Source organism: Aptenodytes patagonicus, chromosome 2 (genome assembly GCF_965638725.1).
Source record: "Aptenodytes patagonicus chromosome 2, bAptPat1.pri.cur, whole genome shotgun sequence".
Classification (NCBI taxonomy): domain Eukaryota; kingdom Metazoa; phylum Chordata; class Aves; order Sphenisciformes; family Spheniscidae; genus Aptenodytes; species Aptenodytes patagonicus.
In genome coordinates, this window is record NC_134950.1 from 168,906,527 (window position 1) to 168,923,551 (window position 17,025).

Genomic DNA, 17,025 nt, shown 5'->3' on the forward strand with positions numbered 1-17,025 from the left:
AAGTTTTACTACCAGGCAGGCAATAACCAGATCAGACAAGATACTCTTCTCCAGGAGAGAGATGAGCAGTTGATAAATCCCTCTCCATGGAGGCATACACTGAGGCTGAGGGTCTTCTGCACAACGCTGAACAGTGAGACACGGTTGAGATAGCACCACTTGGGTGCTCCTGGCCTACCAGACCCCCTGGGCTTCTAACAGCAGTGATAAATGAGGGGATAACTTCAGGCAAAGAGGGGAAAAGCCCAAGTTCTCCCATGAATTGTCTCTCTAACAAATCACTCCGTGTCTAAGATTAGCTCCTTCTGGCAGCTCCAGCAGATGCAGCTGCTGGGTAAATTTAGATCCTTAGTGAATGGGTTATTTTCTCTCCTGGAGTGTCCAAGTCAGGAGGGCAGTGCAGCGTCACTGGGCTTTGCCATGTGAGTCACCCACTTCGACACTGGGAGGTGGGTGACTCTGTTTGTCCTCCCGGGCAGCCAGGGATCTCAGCTGAGCCACCTGCAGAGACAGAGCCCTTGGTCTTGGCAGCTCAAGGTGGCTTCAGCTGTGTGAGGACACCCGTATGGAGCAGAAGACCTGAATTTTACGCTGGGAGGAAGCACACCATGTCATAGCTGTTTTGGTGGTAAAGAGTAAATCTGAAATAAGAGGGATGCCAAGAAACATCTACCAAAGGTCCAGCAGCAGATCTGTGTTAAAAAGGGATATGCCTGCTAGCTGTAGGGGTTTGGGGGATGTGACTAGACATGCCACCAAGGCACAATACCTGCCGCTACTTCCAACGTTTTGGGTCGGGGTCCCAGAAATAAAAACTACATGGCTGAAAGTTTGATGGCAGTAGGCTCGTGATATTTCACCAGTACGAAGGTGGAGTCAAAGTAAAGGTGAATATGAATCAAGCTGCAGCCAAACCTCCAATCTGGTGAGTTTCTACCAAACTCAACAATGTCTTATCTTGTGTCACAATCAGGGGTGGGAGGTGAGGACTTGCAAACAGATCCTTGTGTCCCTCAGCTCTGATGGCAGTGCATTACCCGGGGTGTCGCCTGCATTACAGCAGCGTAACAAGTGCCACAGATTTCCAACATTTATTTACTAGATAAATAAATGACATTTATCAGGGACTTCACAAATTACTTTGGCAGAGCTGAAAGCTGGCTAGGAACCGATCCTGTTTCATCCACAGGGAAGCCAGAACACACCAGCACCAAGCGTCTCAACCCACGTTACAAAGTGGTCCAGATTCTGCTCTCACCAAACATCAACAGAACTCAGACATAAGGCCACTGAAAGTTACTCTAAAGTGTAAGAGAATCAGAGCTATTTTTTAACTATTAACCCACCTTTTCCCCAAGGCACTGTGTTTTACACATGTAAATTTATTCAATGCATTCACTACGTAGTGTCCCAAAGTCTACTTCTCCGAGGAGTCTATCATGGGCTTCCCCTCCGCCACCGAGTCCCAAATCACTGCCCTTCATTCAGGGTCTTTCTCCTTTGGTTGTACATATGTGTGTGTGCTCATTCAGCCACGCAGTCACGGGCTTAGGCTGTGTGCACCGAAGTCAGTTGAGTAAAGGGATGGATGGCTGGAGATGAGCAAGAGTTGGCTATAGCATCTTCTGTTCCTCAGCCATGGGCAGGAATGTGAGCTTAAACCTTTGTCCATGGCGTGTAAAAAATGCAAGTGGGATTTGGTTCGAGTGCCAGGACACGTATCACAGCAGGATGGTCATGGTGGCCACATCGGTCTCAGACCCAGCGGTGGAGGGCCCTTTGGGTCTGAGTTGGGGCCTGGGGACCAAGCAGTTGTGAGCCATGTGTTGTGTTTCTTCAGCATGCCCGGGTGACCTGCACATGACGCGCGATGGCTGTGAAGCAGGTATGGCTCCCGCACTCTCAATTAACTATGCCTGATGTTGGCATTAAATAATTTTTTTTTTTTTCAAGACATTGGGCACTGAAGGGACCTGTTTTGCAGAGATCGTAACAGCCATCACTCTGCACCCGCTGACAGTGGTGGGAAGTTAATTACCCTTCAATGTGCTGTTCCTGGTCCCTCCCTTTGCTATAGAGACCGTACTATTTATTTATTAGCCTCTTGGTAGGTATAGATCGTGCTGAGCCATTTCACAGTCCTTACTGCATAACCGTAGGTGCTGAACACTTGACAGTGGATGCTAACCATTTCTTGTAGTGAAAGAAACATGGGATGCTTGGGCTGGAAACAACCTGGAGATGGTCTGCCCAGAGCAGGCTCAGCTCCAGCTAATCCCTTTCTCATAGCTGTGTGTCTGGCCCACCCTAAAACCTCCAGCCGTGGGACTTGGAGAGTCTCCTCTGGGAGACATGGGCTACAGGTCCTGCGGGAGAGCCGAGTGCTGGTGGACCGAGTGTTACGGGAAGCAGGGGATGAAATCTCTAGGCCTGCACAATGTCAGAAGGTCAGAAAAATGATGGGGATGGCTCTTGTTGGCATTAAAGAAATGTCCTGGGAGCCTACCTCAGCAGTCTGCCGTGCATGGGGAGCCTGAGAAACACCCACTGTGTCTTATAGAAAATCTTTCCTGCAGCAAGGGGGTGACCTGCGCCTTCCAGGTGACTTCTACATGGGTGAGCTACAGCAGTCGATTGTCGGGAGTGCTTGGAGAGCCCCTGCCAGTGGCTGACCCGGCAGCAGCGGCTGGAGGGGAGACGAGGCTTTGGGACAAGCCTGCCGATGCCTCCCTCTACTCCACCTTTGCTTTGTCACACTTCTCCTCCTCGATGGCCAGGATGCGCTCACGCTCTTTGATCAGCTGCACTCCGCAGTACGTGATAAACCAGATGGACAACGTGCTGACAGGGAAACCTGGAAGATGGAGGGAGACATGGTCATCGTGGTGTAGCTGCTTGCCTAATGAGGCCAGCTCTTCTCCAGCACTGCTGCCTCTCAGGTGGGTTTGGGAGGTCCCACAAGTTCATGATGGCCAACGACATTTCCCATTGTGCATCCAGCCCTACAGCTTCACTGAGAGAAGAGAGAAATTCCCAGGATCAGATTTTAGATGAAGTGGTGCCTGAGCCCACCAAAGCATCATGGACCGCGGTTAATGTGGGAACATGCTTTGAGCACTCCCTTACCTCCAAAACTCCTTCTGCCCACCAAGTTCAGACTTGGTGGTTGACTTTCTGCCCATTCAACCTACCCGCGTCCATTGTTGTTCAGCACTGTGACCTTCTGGAAGCTTTGTGCCCCACTGATGCTGAGGATCAACCCCAGCCTTGTCCCAATACCCAGTGGGGACACAGTGCGCGCCCAGGAAACACGTTTTTGTCACCTAGGTAAGTGACTGAGAGCCGGGAGCTCTCCTTCCACTTAGGAAGGGTCTGACAGTATTTGTAACCACGCATCTGGTATCCACAGCAGAGGGGAGACGCAGGCTCTGTACCTGCTAAAACAGGAACTCTGAAATGAATAATGCAACCAGCAAAAGCCAGCTAGCTCAGCGGGCAGGCACTTCTGGCACACTGAGCCCAGAGCGTCACATTATCCATTTCCTACGCCAGCCCCGTCCCAGAGAGGGCTGGAGGATGCGGGCTCCCGATGGCTATTTATACTCCGGGCTGCTCAAGAAGACTTTAAATTAGTGCCACCATCCACTGATTAGAAATGTACGGATAAGACTGTTCATTAGGAGCCTAGGACGAGGATTTGTATCTGTCACCTTCAGGTTGACGCAAAGGTAACTGCTAAAGCAAAAGGAGATGAGGTAGGACAAGTAAATCCCTTTCTCCATCAAGTGGACCCTTTCACAGCCCATCTTGGTAGGGTGAATATGACCTTTGTGTTGCTGCAAGGAGTCTAAATCACAGTGTCAGGCTGTGCTAGGAGCTGTACAAGCACACCTGGAAGGCAGCTCATACCCCAGAAAGCTCACACGAGAAGGATGTGAGCTAAGAAACAGCTTTCTGCACCTTTTAATTAATAATTAAGCACATTGGGAGCAGCCACGTAACAAGCCAATGGCCAGACCATCAAGAGGACTTGGAAGTCCCAGTCCTCAGCTCCACTACCAGTGTCCCCCCATCAAGACAAGGGTGTCTCAATGGGGAAGGCTGGTAGCATCTTACCTGTCAGAAGGAGTCTCTTGGTGACCAGCAGTGCAAACTCCAGGCTGTTGAGGGCTAGGATATTGTAGAGGACGATGGCCCAGAAATTTGCCGCCCCAAAAACTGCCCTAATCCGCCGAGACATGGCCGCTGACATTTTGGCCTGTGGAGGGGAGAGAAGAAGAGAGTGAGGAAAAATGGGGCTGTAAGGAAAGGGGATGGATTGGTCCAGCTCCACCCAAACTCCAGCTGGGATCACGGAGGGGTAGGCAAAAATTGGAGCAGGCTTTATTGTCTCTGGGATGAAGAAACATAAGAACAAGGTAAAACTTCTGCTCTGCTGCTGGACTCAGATGCATTTGGGACTCTGGACTGGTGTTTCAAGGTCCCGTGGGTAGGGGCAAGATGTTATACACCGTTTCATGCTAATTGTAACGGCTGAGTACTGTTTTCTTCATCTGTTGCCTTGGGTAAGCCATTCCTCAAGGCAGATGAATGCTGTTGTATACCAGGATTATTATTAGCCCTATGTGCAAATCACTCTCAGCTCCTGGTAGAAATTGTTTCTTAGGAATTAAAAAAAAAAAAAAGAGCTGAAAACTAGTGACAGCAGCAGAGTGAAATTGTCACTGGCACATAATCCTCAGGAGCAGCTGCTGCGAGAGGAGCGGGGAAGCGGTTCACAGCAATCTTCAAAGAGCACGATGAATCCCCAGGCCACCGAGTGCTGAGAATTGTGATGCCACAAGGAAGGAGATTTCACTGCCCACGAGTGCTATAATCTGATTAGAAGTTCAACAAGGAGAGCAAACAGGAGGATTGCTCTCTGAAGTTTTTATTCAAAAGGGGTCTTTACTGAACCTGTTTAGGACCTCCAGACTTTAGGTTGGCAAAACACATAAGGAACATAATTGTTTCCAGGATGGAGTTTCCTAAGTTTTTCTTCCAACATGTCCCCGAGGCACCTTGGTCCCAAACAGAGACAGGGCACTAAGCTTTGGAGTGGTTGGAAAAGAATTCATTCTAGTACCTAAACATTTGCTTTTATCAGAAATCAGATCAAAAACACTCAGAATGCCAAGATGTTTTGCGGAACAAGAAGAACAAATGATTTCCATATGGAAATGTATAAACATTTCCCCATGGACAGGCTTCAGATTTTGTGTCCATCTGTAGCACTCTGACGCCTCGTTGGGGCTGCATTCCTGGTTCTCTTGGACCTCCATTTTCCCTCTGAAAGCTCCACCCCCAACCTAAATTTCCCATGAAGCATCATTGGGGCAGGTGAGAATTTGCTCTGGGTGGGTGACACAGTGCATAAAATGAAGGGATCAGAGCACCAGGACTGTGCTTCCCTTGCACAGCTGAGTAGCTGATCACAAGGATGCTAAAGGCCACAGGAGAGAGCTTCAGGTCTCCAGGCAGGAGGCTTGGACATGGAGCTGCACGGCATCATCAGGGATGTTGCTCTTCAGTCTCAGCTGAAAACGGATCTGACTTGTATAAACAAGTTTGAGCTCTGTACAGTCATGGACGTTTTCCAGCAGCAAAGTTTAGCCCCAGACCCATTGATCTTCCCCCATCCACTTGCAGCCCAACTCCTCACCTCCAGTTTGGCAAAGGGCTCCTGCTGGAAGAACTTCTGCACCCAGAGCTCAAAGTTGAGGCCAAAGCAGTTGAAGACAGACCAGATGTAAACGATCTCACAGGGCCCCAGCCACAGGGTGGTGACCGCAAAGGTGGCGATGGTGGCCACAAGCTCCTTCATGATGTTGTCATGGTTCTCTCCAATGTGGTCATACACGTACCTAACAGCCAAGGAAAGTGGTCGGTGCTCCCCGTAGTCAAGGAGAGCCCTCTGGAGTCCCTTCTCCCACACTTGCCCACTGGGAAGGATGTCTTATCTGACACGTTCTAGCAATAAACTGATTTTTGCTACAGTCCAGCTACACGTGGCTTGTTTTCCTCACAAACCTATAGCTCCTTAAGGACAAAATACCACCCTTTCTCCCTCTTGCAGGTAAAGGGTTGATAATATGTGGGGATCCATAGAGCTGCATGGCGCATGCTTGCTGGTGCACAGGATTTCAGCACAGAGGAGCCACTACCGTCAGTACAGGTTTGCTGGTGTGTACTCGTGGCTGAAGAGAGCTGAAGGGCTGAGGGAGATGTAGGTGGAGCTCAGGTCACCCTTATTACCCAGGGTATGGGAGACCTGAGCTCAATTCCCCTTTCATCCTGGTGGAATATGAACCTGACTCTTCCTCCCTTGAGGGAACGCTAAACCCACCAGACTTAAAGGGTTTTCTGGGACAGGACTCTCTCATTCCCAACTTTGGGGGGGGGGGGCTGTTGCATTTTGCGGTGGTTAATTCAATGGTCTTACGGATAAACAGACCAAATATGACTTCATGCCATAGCGGGATTCACCCAGAAAAGAGGACACCTCAGCTTTGGGATGAACAGCATTTAATGCTTCATTGCTATGTGATGAAAGCGAAGACCCTGAACCAGGCTAGAGATGGTTGATTAGACACTTACTTGCACAGCCAGTCATTAATCCCTCTGTCAAAATGCCTACAATGCAGATGATAAAAAGCATGTTAAAACACGCAGTCTAATGGCACCCTTCCACGCAGCAGTCAGCCATAGAAGGCGCCTGGTCCCCTGGTGAGGTAATACTTGAACCTTGTTCACAGCAGTTCTCCATGCTCCTTCCTTGAACAGGTCCCACTACCGATGTGGTCGTAACCTAACCTCATCCATTGCTTCCTGCCCAAGAATATTTCCCTGGGCTATGGCCAGGTCTAGACTATAGGTTCAGTATAGGCTGTTCAACGTAGGTAGTCTCCAACTTACAGGCCAGCTGCTCAGAAGAACAGCCCAGACCTCCTTCCCCCCCCATGCACATTTCATTCAGGTCAAACATGCTGTCTCTCTTCATCGATGCACGTGGGGTACTCACGTTTCTGCAAAGACGTAGAGCATGGTGATGCATTTCGGGGGCTGGGGTGGGTCCAAGTGGTCCAGTCTGGCGATGGTGTTGATGACCCCAAACATGACAGCAGCTTTCACCCAGTCATACACCAAATTGGAGTAGGCCAAGCCAGCTGGAGCAAAAATGAGAGTCAAAAACGTGAAGAGGGGCACGGGATGTATCTCCTTCAGGACTTTGGGGGAACATCACGTCCCACGGCAGCATGTCTATTGCAATAAAAAACACCAAAGATTTCTAATTCCTATGCAAACAGAAGTTAAAACGTCTCTGTCTTGTTGGGATTCAGCTCACAGATTAAGGGCCACACACTGCCTCGATGTCAGCCATGCCTGACCTCCCACCGTGGACAAGGCAGATCTGGTTGATACAGTCAGCAGAGCCTGCAGAAGAGCTCAGCTCCCTCTGGAGTAACGCACATGCTTGGTCAGTCCACCCAGCTCTCTTAGGACACCCTAAATCAATGCTAGTGCCATTCTAGCTGCATTAGGATTTTCTCCTGGCCACCAGCTGCCACTCTGGAGAGACATGGGGCTTCTCCAGCCCCTGTTTGCCCTGTGCCAGCCCCGTGTGGGTGTCAGATACCTTATGGCGCCTCAAATGCTGCCATCAGACATGTATTTGGCCAGCTGAAATCCTCCATCCAGCTGCCAGCTGAATACCAGCACTGCTACCACTACTCATCCCAGGACTTTGGCTTCTGGAGGTCCCTAGTCCAGCCCTGCTCAGAGCACAGCCAATGTCGAATGGAGATCAGGTTGCTCTGGACCTTGTCCATTTAAGCATTGAATATCTCTATTTTTGGAGAATCTATAACCCCTCTGGGCCCCCGTTTCAATGTTTGACCACTCTAAGAAAAAAAAAAATCCTTACATGCAATCTGACTTTACCTTGCTGCACCTTGTTTGCTGTGTCCTGCTTCTTCCCTGCCAGCCTCCAAGAAGAGTTCACCTTCTCTACAACCCTCCTTTAGGTAGTTGAAAACAGCAGCTACAACTACCCTGAGCTGCTCTCTGTACTACCTACGCCCCGTGGCCATTTCAGTGGCTCACAAACACCCATAATGGGTGGCCACCTGTGAAGGCATCTGAGATACCAATGTGCCTCTTGCAACAGCACGGGGTTGATTTTTGGAGGTTCTGAGCTCCCTTCCAGTCCAGACAAAGGCAATGGGAATGGCTTGGTATTCAGCCTCTTAAACCCCGAGCCAAACAATTTCCTCCAGGACCCTATGAAGGTGTCAAACCAATGCCATCCGACAGACCCCAGCTCGGCGCATTGTCAATGGGAAGAAGGGGGGCTTTACCCAAACCTGTCCAACATAGACATTGACGAGGCCTCTCAATGGAGATGGACGGAGATCTGAATCACTCGCCACTGCCTCGAAGCTGAGTACAGGTGTGAGCGTGTCCAAGCGCGGCCACTCACCCAAGGACCAGTCCGAGAGGCGGTTCACGAACTTCAGGTCAGAAGGGAGGGTGAGGATGTAGAAAAAGTGGAAGAAGATATCCACAGCGATGATGGCCCCCACATGGAGGAGGGCATGGACCCGGATGTTCCTCATCTCGTCATCTTTGCGTCTCAGCTCTCGGGTGCTCACCTGCCGGGACGGCAAACCAGGAAAGGGCTGAGCTGAGAGACAGGATGGGCAGCATGTTCCTCCATCCGGAGAAACGTTCAAAGTCCAAATTCAACGCTGTCCTTTAGAAATCACACCATGGACTACACGGCTGAAATCTCCATTGATTCAGGAAGACCCGAGGGACTAGCTCACATGAACACATCCACAGGGAGCAGGCCATGTCCCACCCACAGCATCCCTCCAACACCCCCGCCTCAGTGCTGAGCATGGCAGCAATGTGCCTCCTGGATCACCCTCCTAGCAAAGGCTGTTCCCACCACTGGGGTTTCCAGCAGAGCAGGCACATAGCATGACACAGCAGTGACAGGTCTGGCTGTACGTACCCTAGGTGGGGTGAAAACCGTACCGACCAGGGAGCTGGGTTTTATGCTCTTTCTGCAGGGACATGTTCAGAAAGTCAACTTTGCTTAAGGGTGGCCCCTGGCACAGGTCACTAAGGGGGAGCAGATGCCCATACCCATCACATCTACAGGATGCCACAGCCTGTAGGGAAGGACATCTGCATGCTCAGGAGAGGTTGGGAGAAGGGCTGGAATCCCATCTGACAGCTCTGCCAGGGCCAGATGCATTTTTTTGGCCAAGGTCATTTGGGAAGAGGAGGAGGATGACTGATGGTCTCTGGAGCTTCTACTGCAGACACCTGCTGTAAATGAGAGGGAGAGCTGCTTGAGGGGCCATCCTGAATTGGTTAGGACCTGATCGATGGTGGTTTCGTCTCTGCTGTGTCTTGTACAAACAGAGTCTGGGCTTTGCCTCCAGGAGCTGTCATGTCTCTGGCCATTGTAGTATAAAAATCATCAGAGCAAGCTTTCAGGATTACACTGGGCAGACTGATGTCCTCGCTTCCTCCTCGCTGTAAAAAATTGCTGCTGTACTCAAAATCCTCTTATGTTTATTACTTTCCCTTTATTCCCTGCAAGAGGTGGGAGCTCTCCCAACATAATCTGCAGGCTGCTGCACCAGCCCCGTCATCAAATCCAGATGATTCCTGAGAATTAAAGCCTTTGCCGGATTTTTTCATTTCTGTTATATGCCAAGTGCTTTAAGGATACAAAGAGGCTGCTGGGCCCTGAGCTGGAGGACAAGCCAGGGGAGGACAGGCTCTGGCATGAAGATGTGTGGGAGGACACAGAACCCCCCCTTTCATAGAATCATTTAGGTTGGAAAGGACCCTTAAGATCATCAAGTCCAACCATTAACCCAGCACTGCCAAGTCCACCACTAAACCATGTCCCTAAGCACCACGTCTACACGTCTTTTAAACACCTCCAGGGATGGGGACTCCACCACTTCCCTGGGCAGCCTGTTCCAATGCTTGACAACCCTTTAGGTGAAGACATTTTTCCTAATATCCAATCTAAACCTCCCCTGGCGCAACTTGAAGGCATTTCCTCTCATCCTCATGTCTGCATGTGGTGGCAGCACTCTGCCACCATCCCCTTGGGATCAGGGCTGTGTCCCCCACACTTCCAGCCCCACAGAAGTGAATTTGTTCCCTTGATCCTAGTAAGGAAGATGCTTTGCAGCTCAAATGGGGCTGGCCAAACTCTGGTACAGATGAGTTCCCATCAGACATGGGGTTGCAAGGGTTCCACCAGGACATAGCACCAGTAGGAGCCAAAGAGACAGATCTGTTCCCTACCTGGGCCATACACGTCACCCTGAGGAAGGGACTCCATCTGCCTGCACCCATAATTGCTGTTAGGCAATTAGGAATTCGTCTTTGCAATTAGCTGCAGCTCCAGCAGTGCAGGGGGGCATCTAGCCAGGAGATGGCAGTGGTGGCCAGGCCAAGACAGGACCCCTGGCTGGGGCATGGGAAAGGGGTTGGGGACTTACTCCCTGTGCCTTTGATGTAAGACTTTTAAGCAACAGAGGCGGGGGGGAGGATTGCTCATTAAGTGGCTATAATCATCATGGTTTGGGGCTGTGCAAAAAGAACAGGACCCTCCAGATCAAGTCTTGTAGGGGTGGTGGGAGTTCAGGTCTTGGAGACACCAGCGGTTTAATGCCCTGATTTATAGATACCTGACTGCAGTGTTAGAAGAAGCCAGGGCTGCCCATCTCACAGGAAAGACTGATGGAACCCGGGGATTGAAGAGGAACATGGGGTTACGAGGGCACCCCAGGACACTGCACCCCCTCTGGAGGGGCTTGGACAGTGGGGCTGCTGGAGCCATGCTCGCCTCTACTTCAGCCTGACAGATGAGACACAACTGGAAAGATGAAGCCTTAGGATGAAACATTTCTTCCAGCAGCCTGGGGAGAAGAGCCCAGCTGGGGCCTGATGTGCCTGGTGCTTGTCTGCTGAGAACGGACTGCTGGTGGACTCAGTGCACCCTCATGGGAGACACCAGAGCTGACCTTATGGTCTTCAGGGTCAAATGCTATAAAAGTCCTTTTAAATAGTTCCTGCAAGACCCAAGGGATCTCAGTCCTGCACTCTCAACCTTTCAGCATGCAGCATGAGGTTGTTAATGACCCAGGTGAACGAACTAGCAAGGAGTAGGACTTGGATCAGGGCTCATCCTGCTCACTGGAGGAAACAAGACCAGTGTAGACCCTTTCTTAGGCAACCACTACCAGCCCAACATTGGAGAGAAGGTGCTGGGCTGGGTGGGTCTTTGGTCTCCTCCTCACCAAGGAGGCTCTGGCTGCTCTCCCCTGCCCTGGGCTGTTTTTTCTTCTGAATTCACAAATGTTTTTCCCAAATGCTCTTGCACCCAGATGTCAACTGGGGTCCAAAAATTCAATGTAGCTGTTCTTCTTTAAAAGGAAACAAAGGGGTGGTGGCAACCCTTCCCAGCACCATTGCTGACCAAGCAAGAGGTCCCTCCCTTAGCAAGAAGTACCATTTTGCTTTGATGACCAAGGTTGATCATTGGTGTAAAAGGACGTTGGGATGGGAAGAGTGAGGAGGGAGAGAGCACTGCCGTTTTGCTTGATCTTTGGATGTGAAACAGCCCCAGAGCTCGGCTGGTCCCAGCCCAGGCTTCTGCTGATGTTTTCCGGTGCTGTTTGGAGTCTGCTCTTCAAAAAGTCCCCTTGGTTGTGTGCGATACAGGCAAAGACTTGGGGCACAAGGGTATTTCATGGGGAACAGAGGAAGCCCCTGGTTGCTGAAACACAGCCTTCCACCCAATCTTACTTATTTCTAGAGAAATAACTTCATCTGAAGAAACACAGACCATCTCCAGAAATTCATGCTCCTTGGGCGAACCAGATGGATGGGAACATGAGACTTCCCTTGCTCTCACAGCCACCAGCATGCAGAGGTCCCATGGATGAGCACCGCATGTCTGGCTCTCACCGTGGCCTCCCAGCACCGCAGAGTGGGGCAGCATGGAGCTGCTGGGGTGACAGTGCATGGAAACCGAGGCACTGAGCAGTGCAGGTGCCCAGCGAGCAAGGACATGAGCTGAACCCTCCGCTCCTCATCCCAGCATGGTGTTTTCACCACAGCGATGTCTTCCCTCCTGCATTAATCAGTGGAAATGGCCAAAAACCCAAAAGGGAAGGTTAAAACCCCATCAGTTTATGCCCCTCCCCCCAAAAATCATGGCATCGTTGTGCAGCCCAGACTATGGCCACAGACTTTACATGACCATGAGGAGCTCTACAACTGTTTGCACCTTCACAGTGGCAAACAGTGTTTTTTTGTAGGCATTAAATCCAAGCAAATAAATACAGGGAGAGGTCCTCCTCCAGCCCGGCCTCAGGAGCACTCACCTGGGCATGGAACTGGTCAAACGTCATGACAGGCCCAAAGAAGAAGAAGGGGAGGTAGAAGTTGTACTTGAGGAGGTCGAAGATGGAGTAGATGCCCTCTTTCCTCTCAGAGCTCTCAAGTGCAAAGCTCATGCAGCGCATGATGGTGAAGCTGCTTCCTCCATAGAAGAGGACATCTTGAAGATCAAAAGCTCCTGTTACAAACCCACTCTGGATGAGAAACAAAGAGTTACCACCAGGAATGTGGTGCCACTTCTGTACTCCCTTGCTTTGTGGAGGACATCACTCCCAGGGCAGTAGGCGAAGCTCCAATTGTCCCTGGAGCTAATGAGCCTTGCTGTTGGAAGGAGAAAACTGGGGCTCGATTTCCTAGCTGGCTCCTGCATCCCAGAGGAGCCGGGAAGTGGTGGATCCTCTTGGCCATGTCTTCACCAAGCAGCTATGGGCCATGCAGGCTTTGGTCTGGGGTGGGAATGTCACTCTGTCACAGGGACATAACCCTCCCCAGGACGTGAAGGAAAGCCAGCACAAGCCTGATGGAGAGAGGGGAATGCCTTTCAGGAGGTAAGCAGCAGGCAAGGACAGGCAGCACTGTCCTTCAGAGGGACTGAATAGCTTTATAAGGTCCTTCCTGGGCTTCTCTCCACCCACCAGTGAGAGAAAATCTTAACTGGGCAGAGACCTAAGAGATAGGCATAGGCGTCACTGAACCCATCCAAGCACTGTGTTACAGGTGGGGAAACTGAGACACGGGGTAGGAACACATCTTGCCTGGCTGACAAGCTGTTGCCTGAGCAGCAAGAAGGACTTGGGTGTCCTGAGCTCTGGCTCAGCATGAAGCCACCAAAACACAAAATAACCCCTGTGGGATTATTCCCAAGCTCAGCAGCACAACAGTCCCCTCCCTCTCAAACCCTGTGGGAGCTCTGACATAGCCAGGAGAAGTGCCCAGGGTTTGGGGGTGCCCCAGGAGCCCTCCCTGGAGATAAACCCAAGGAGAGGGACACAAGTGGGCTGGAAATGAGGCAGACAGGTAGTCCGAGACAGCACCTACCTGCCAGGAGCTGAATGGCTCCACCTTGAAGGAGGCAAGACAGCAAAGCCCGGCCACATAGCAGAGCCACTTCTGCTTGGCCAGCGCAACGGAGTAGAGGACAAGGCAGTGGGAGAGGATGATCATCAGGTAGACAAGCCCCATGCTGCCCAGCACGGCCAGGACCCCATACAGCATGTACACCACAGCCCGGTGCTGCGAGAAGAGAGCGGCCCCGACCTGTTGTCAGCTTGATGAAAGCCCCAGCCCTGCTCCCCCTATCCTAGAACATCCCTCAAGCGCCCTTCACGGATCCCAGGTCACCCTGGTGCTTTCAAATCCATCCCACCATGTCCCTGACTCACCTGTGGCACCGTCATGGAGCAGATCTTGCCGAAGAGGACATGTCCCGAGAGGGCGAAGATGATGACGTTCCTGAACGAGGTGAACCACATCATCCACTCGAAATCGGCCACGTCCTGTGGGAGCAGCACCGGGTGCCTTACTGCCCCCAGCCCTCACACCCCACCCCGACACCCGTCTGGAGGGGAAACCACACAACTTTCAAAGCCTTTTCTTCCCCTTTTCCACCCAAGGGCTCCCGAGCACTTTAGCTTGGTCATAAAACCCCAGAAGAGATGTGCAGAGGTTGCTCGTCTTGGTGCACATAAAGAAGAGCATCCACGGTGCTGCAGGGCTGATTATTTTCCTGACTAGTTCTTTAGGGAGGAAAATACAAGTCACGTGGACTTTGCAAAAGTGTGTCAGCAGCAGAAAAACCAGCTCTGCTTCTCCAGGGGTCAGCACCGATCATGTCGCCGGTAGCTAGAAAAGACTTTGAGTCCTTCCTCCGCTTACCATCTTCCTGCCGAAGTAGTGCCAGCCCGGCTTTATGCCGTCCCGAAAGGCCTTTCTGTTCATGCTGTCTGCAAAAGAATCAGAGGTACAGGGAGAGGAACAGCTCTGGGAAATGGGGCCCGGGTTTTGGCAAGGCAGGGAGCCTTCCTCACCGCGGTGATGAGCCATCAGGGCTCAAACACCCCGTCCCAAAAGTGCCTAATTCCCATGGACAACCATAGGAGTCAGGTACCTCAACCATTTCTGCAAGAATTTCCAGCAAAGCCTTTTTGCAGTGCACATCCCAGGGACCCCCGGCTGATCCCATGAAATTTTCAGTTTTTTGGGCTTCCAGACAAAAAAATTGGGAACCAGCCTTTTGTAGGCGGGGTGGTTGCCTGTTCCGGGCACCGGCTGGAGAGCTGTGACATGCCACAGGCTCTTGCTCTGAGCCATGGAAATGGGGACAAGGGCAACGAGGCAAAAAGGCAAAAATCCTTTTTGAACCTTGCAAAGGATTCCCAAGCTGTTCTCTGCAAAGATTAAAGCCAGGGATCTGCTGCTGGTATCGACAGCTGTAAAAGCAGCCACGTTACATCCATCCTCCCTCCCAAGGCCCCCTCCGGGGGGATGCGATGGGGAGCATTACCTCTGGATGCTTCAAAGATCCCGCTGCTGCTGTACACCACAGCGGATGTCACGACGAGAGCGTAGAACCCCAGTTCGTAGCTGGGGAGCATCGTTTTAACCCCCATGGCAGCCGGTTACCGCCCCGGCCGGTGCAGGGGGATCCAGATCTGGGAAAGGGGAGGAGGAGAGGGGAAAAAAAAACCAGGGGTGAGGGTTCACCTGCCCTCCTACCCCTCAAACACCCTAAATTGCTGCCGGTCCTCAGCAGCTCTGCTTTGTGGGCTTGCTTGAAGGCTGGTAGCTGAAGAGAAGGAGAAGACGGTATCAGCTGGGGCTGAACCCCGGGACACAACTCAGGTGTGGGGAGCCAGGCTGCTGCTGAGTCCTGCTGCAAAACCCACCCAGGAGCCAGGCTTTGGGGGCAGCTCAGCCGGGTGGTCCCGATAAAGGGCTCTTCCCAGCAAGTTGCGTCCATCCCAACGTTCAGAGATGCCCCGGGGCGCCAGCCGCCCGGGATGGGGGTCCTCCAGCGCGCCTCTGGTGTTCCCCCCTAATTCCTAATTGGATACCGGCATCGGCAAGGGCTCGGGGGATGCCGACGTTCAACCCCCGCAATTAGCCCTGGGCTAATTACTCCTGCCAAAGCTAATTAACCCCGGCGCGACGTGCCTTTCAGCCCGCCCGGAGCTCTGCAGCCTCCCCGCTGCGTCTCCGGCAGCTGCTAAAAACGCAATTTAGGGCTGGAGCGGGCGGTGTGCGGGGCGGGCAGAGGGCAGCCCCGCCGGCGGGCACCCTCCTCCGGCGCTGCCACCCACCCGCGAACATCCCCCGCGGGTGGGGAAGGGGGGGGGGGGACCCCGCGAGTGGCGGGGCGCAGCCCCTGCGACGGCGCGGGGAGCTTTGAAGGGAATGAGGAGCGTAACTCTGCTTTTAGGCAGCAGTAAAAGGCCCCCCCGGTCACCCTCTGCTCTCGCATCTGCACCGCAAAGCTTTTGCCGTGGGTGCTTATTTAATTTCTATTTTTTACTAATTTTTTTTTTTTTTTTTGGTCACAATTTTTTTAAGAGCTGGGGGGGGGTGGTGGGGGGGTGTCGTTGGCAGCGATGCGGGGCGACCCCATCTCCCCAGCGCTGGAGGAAACGCTTTTCCCGGCGGGAAGGGCTCTTCCCCGGGCTGGGCACAGCCCCGGGGGGTGCGGGGGTCGCCCCGCGGCCGCTCCCCCGTGCGGGGCCGCTGCGGGCGGGCGCGCTGCCACCACCCTGCGGTCCCCCTGCGGCGGGAGGGCACTGGCGGAGGTGGCTTTCAAGAGCTTCTTTTTCCTCCTCCTTTCCACGCTTTGCAAGGTGGTTTTTTTTTTTTTTGGGGGGGGGGCCAAGGCCCCCCCCCCCCCCCCCCCCCCGCGAATGAGCCGGGCGGGAGGCGGTTAACGGCCCCCGGTTGCCGCTGGGGACCCTGCGGTGGGCGAGGGGTGCTGGCGGGGGACCCCTCGGACAATTTTAGCTCTGATTGCTCCCGGGCTGCCGAGTCGGGTGCAACGGGGGGCCCCCAGCACAGGTTCGTGCGTCGTCCCCCCCCCGCCCCCAAGCTCCGAGCCGTCGCGGGGCAGCAGCATCTTCATCCCCCCGCTCCCCTCCGTCACCCCCGGCCGGGCGGTGGGAGCAGGCGGAGGTGACAAAAAGCCCTGGAGCTGTGGGAGCAGCGTGTCACCACCCCCGGCGTGTCCCCCCCCCCCCCCCCCCAGGCCCGCATCGCTCCCCGCTACTGACCTTGAGCCCCGGGGCCGCGGGTGGAGGCGGGCGAGGGTGCGGGGATCCAGCGTCCGGCACCGCGACGGGGGGGACGGCAGGAGGGGGGAAAGTGTTGGGGGGGGGGGGGAAGCGACGGAGGGTTTGGGGGGCCGTTGGCCTGCCCTACAGCATCTCTCAGCCCGGCTTGGGGGGGGGGGGCGGCCGGGTGTATTTTTGGGCTGCCGTCCCCCACCTTGCCCCTGGAGGAAGTTTGGCCGGGAGTGGAGTGGAGCAGGCAGGAGGTATTTTTATTTTAGAGCAGCACTGCAGAGGGGGG

At 53.2% G+C, this 17,025-nt stretch overlaps 1 protein-coding gene across 2 annotated transcripts; it reads right to left on the reverse strand.

Moving 5' to 3' along the window:
• Window positions 1-1,076: 1,076 nt before the first annotated feature.
• On the reverse strand, window positions 1,077-16,804 carry HHATL (hedgehog acyltransferase like). 2 transcript variants are annotated; one of them, XM_076332054.1, is made up of 12 exons: window positions 16,728-16,804; window positions 14,981-15,128; window positions 14,353-14,420; window positions 13,860-13,973; window positions 13,516-13,710; window positions 12,462-12,671; window positions 8,519-8,690; window positions 7,061-7,205; window positions 6,637-6,672; window positions 5,702-5,903; window positions 4,117-4,258; window positions 1,077-2,854 (listed from the first exon to the last, which is right to left on the reverse strand). In XM_076332054.1, the coding sequence occupies exons 2-12, from the start codon at window positions 15,084-15,086 to the stop codon at window positions 2,733-2,735; spliced, it is 1,512 nt and encodes a 503-aa protein (XP_076188169.1). In that variant the 5' UTR covers window positions 15,087-15,128; window positions 16,728-16,804; the 3' UTR covers window positions 1,077-2,732. The 2 variants fall into 2 exon arrangements, with proteins under 2 accessions (XP_076188169.1, XP_076188170.1); XM_076332055.1 differs by lacking the exon at window positions 16,728-16,804 and having other exon boundaries at window positions 14,353-14,416; window positions 14,981-15,037.
• Window positions 16,805-17,025: the final 221 nt, after the last annotated feature.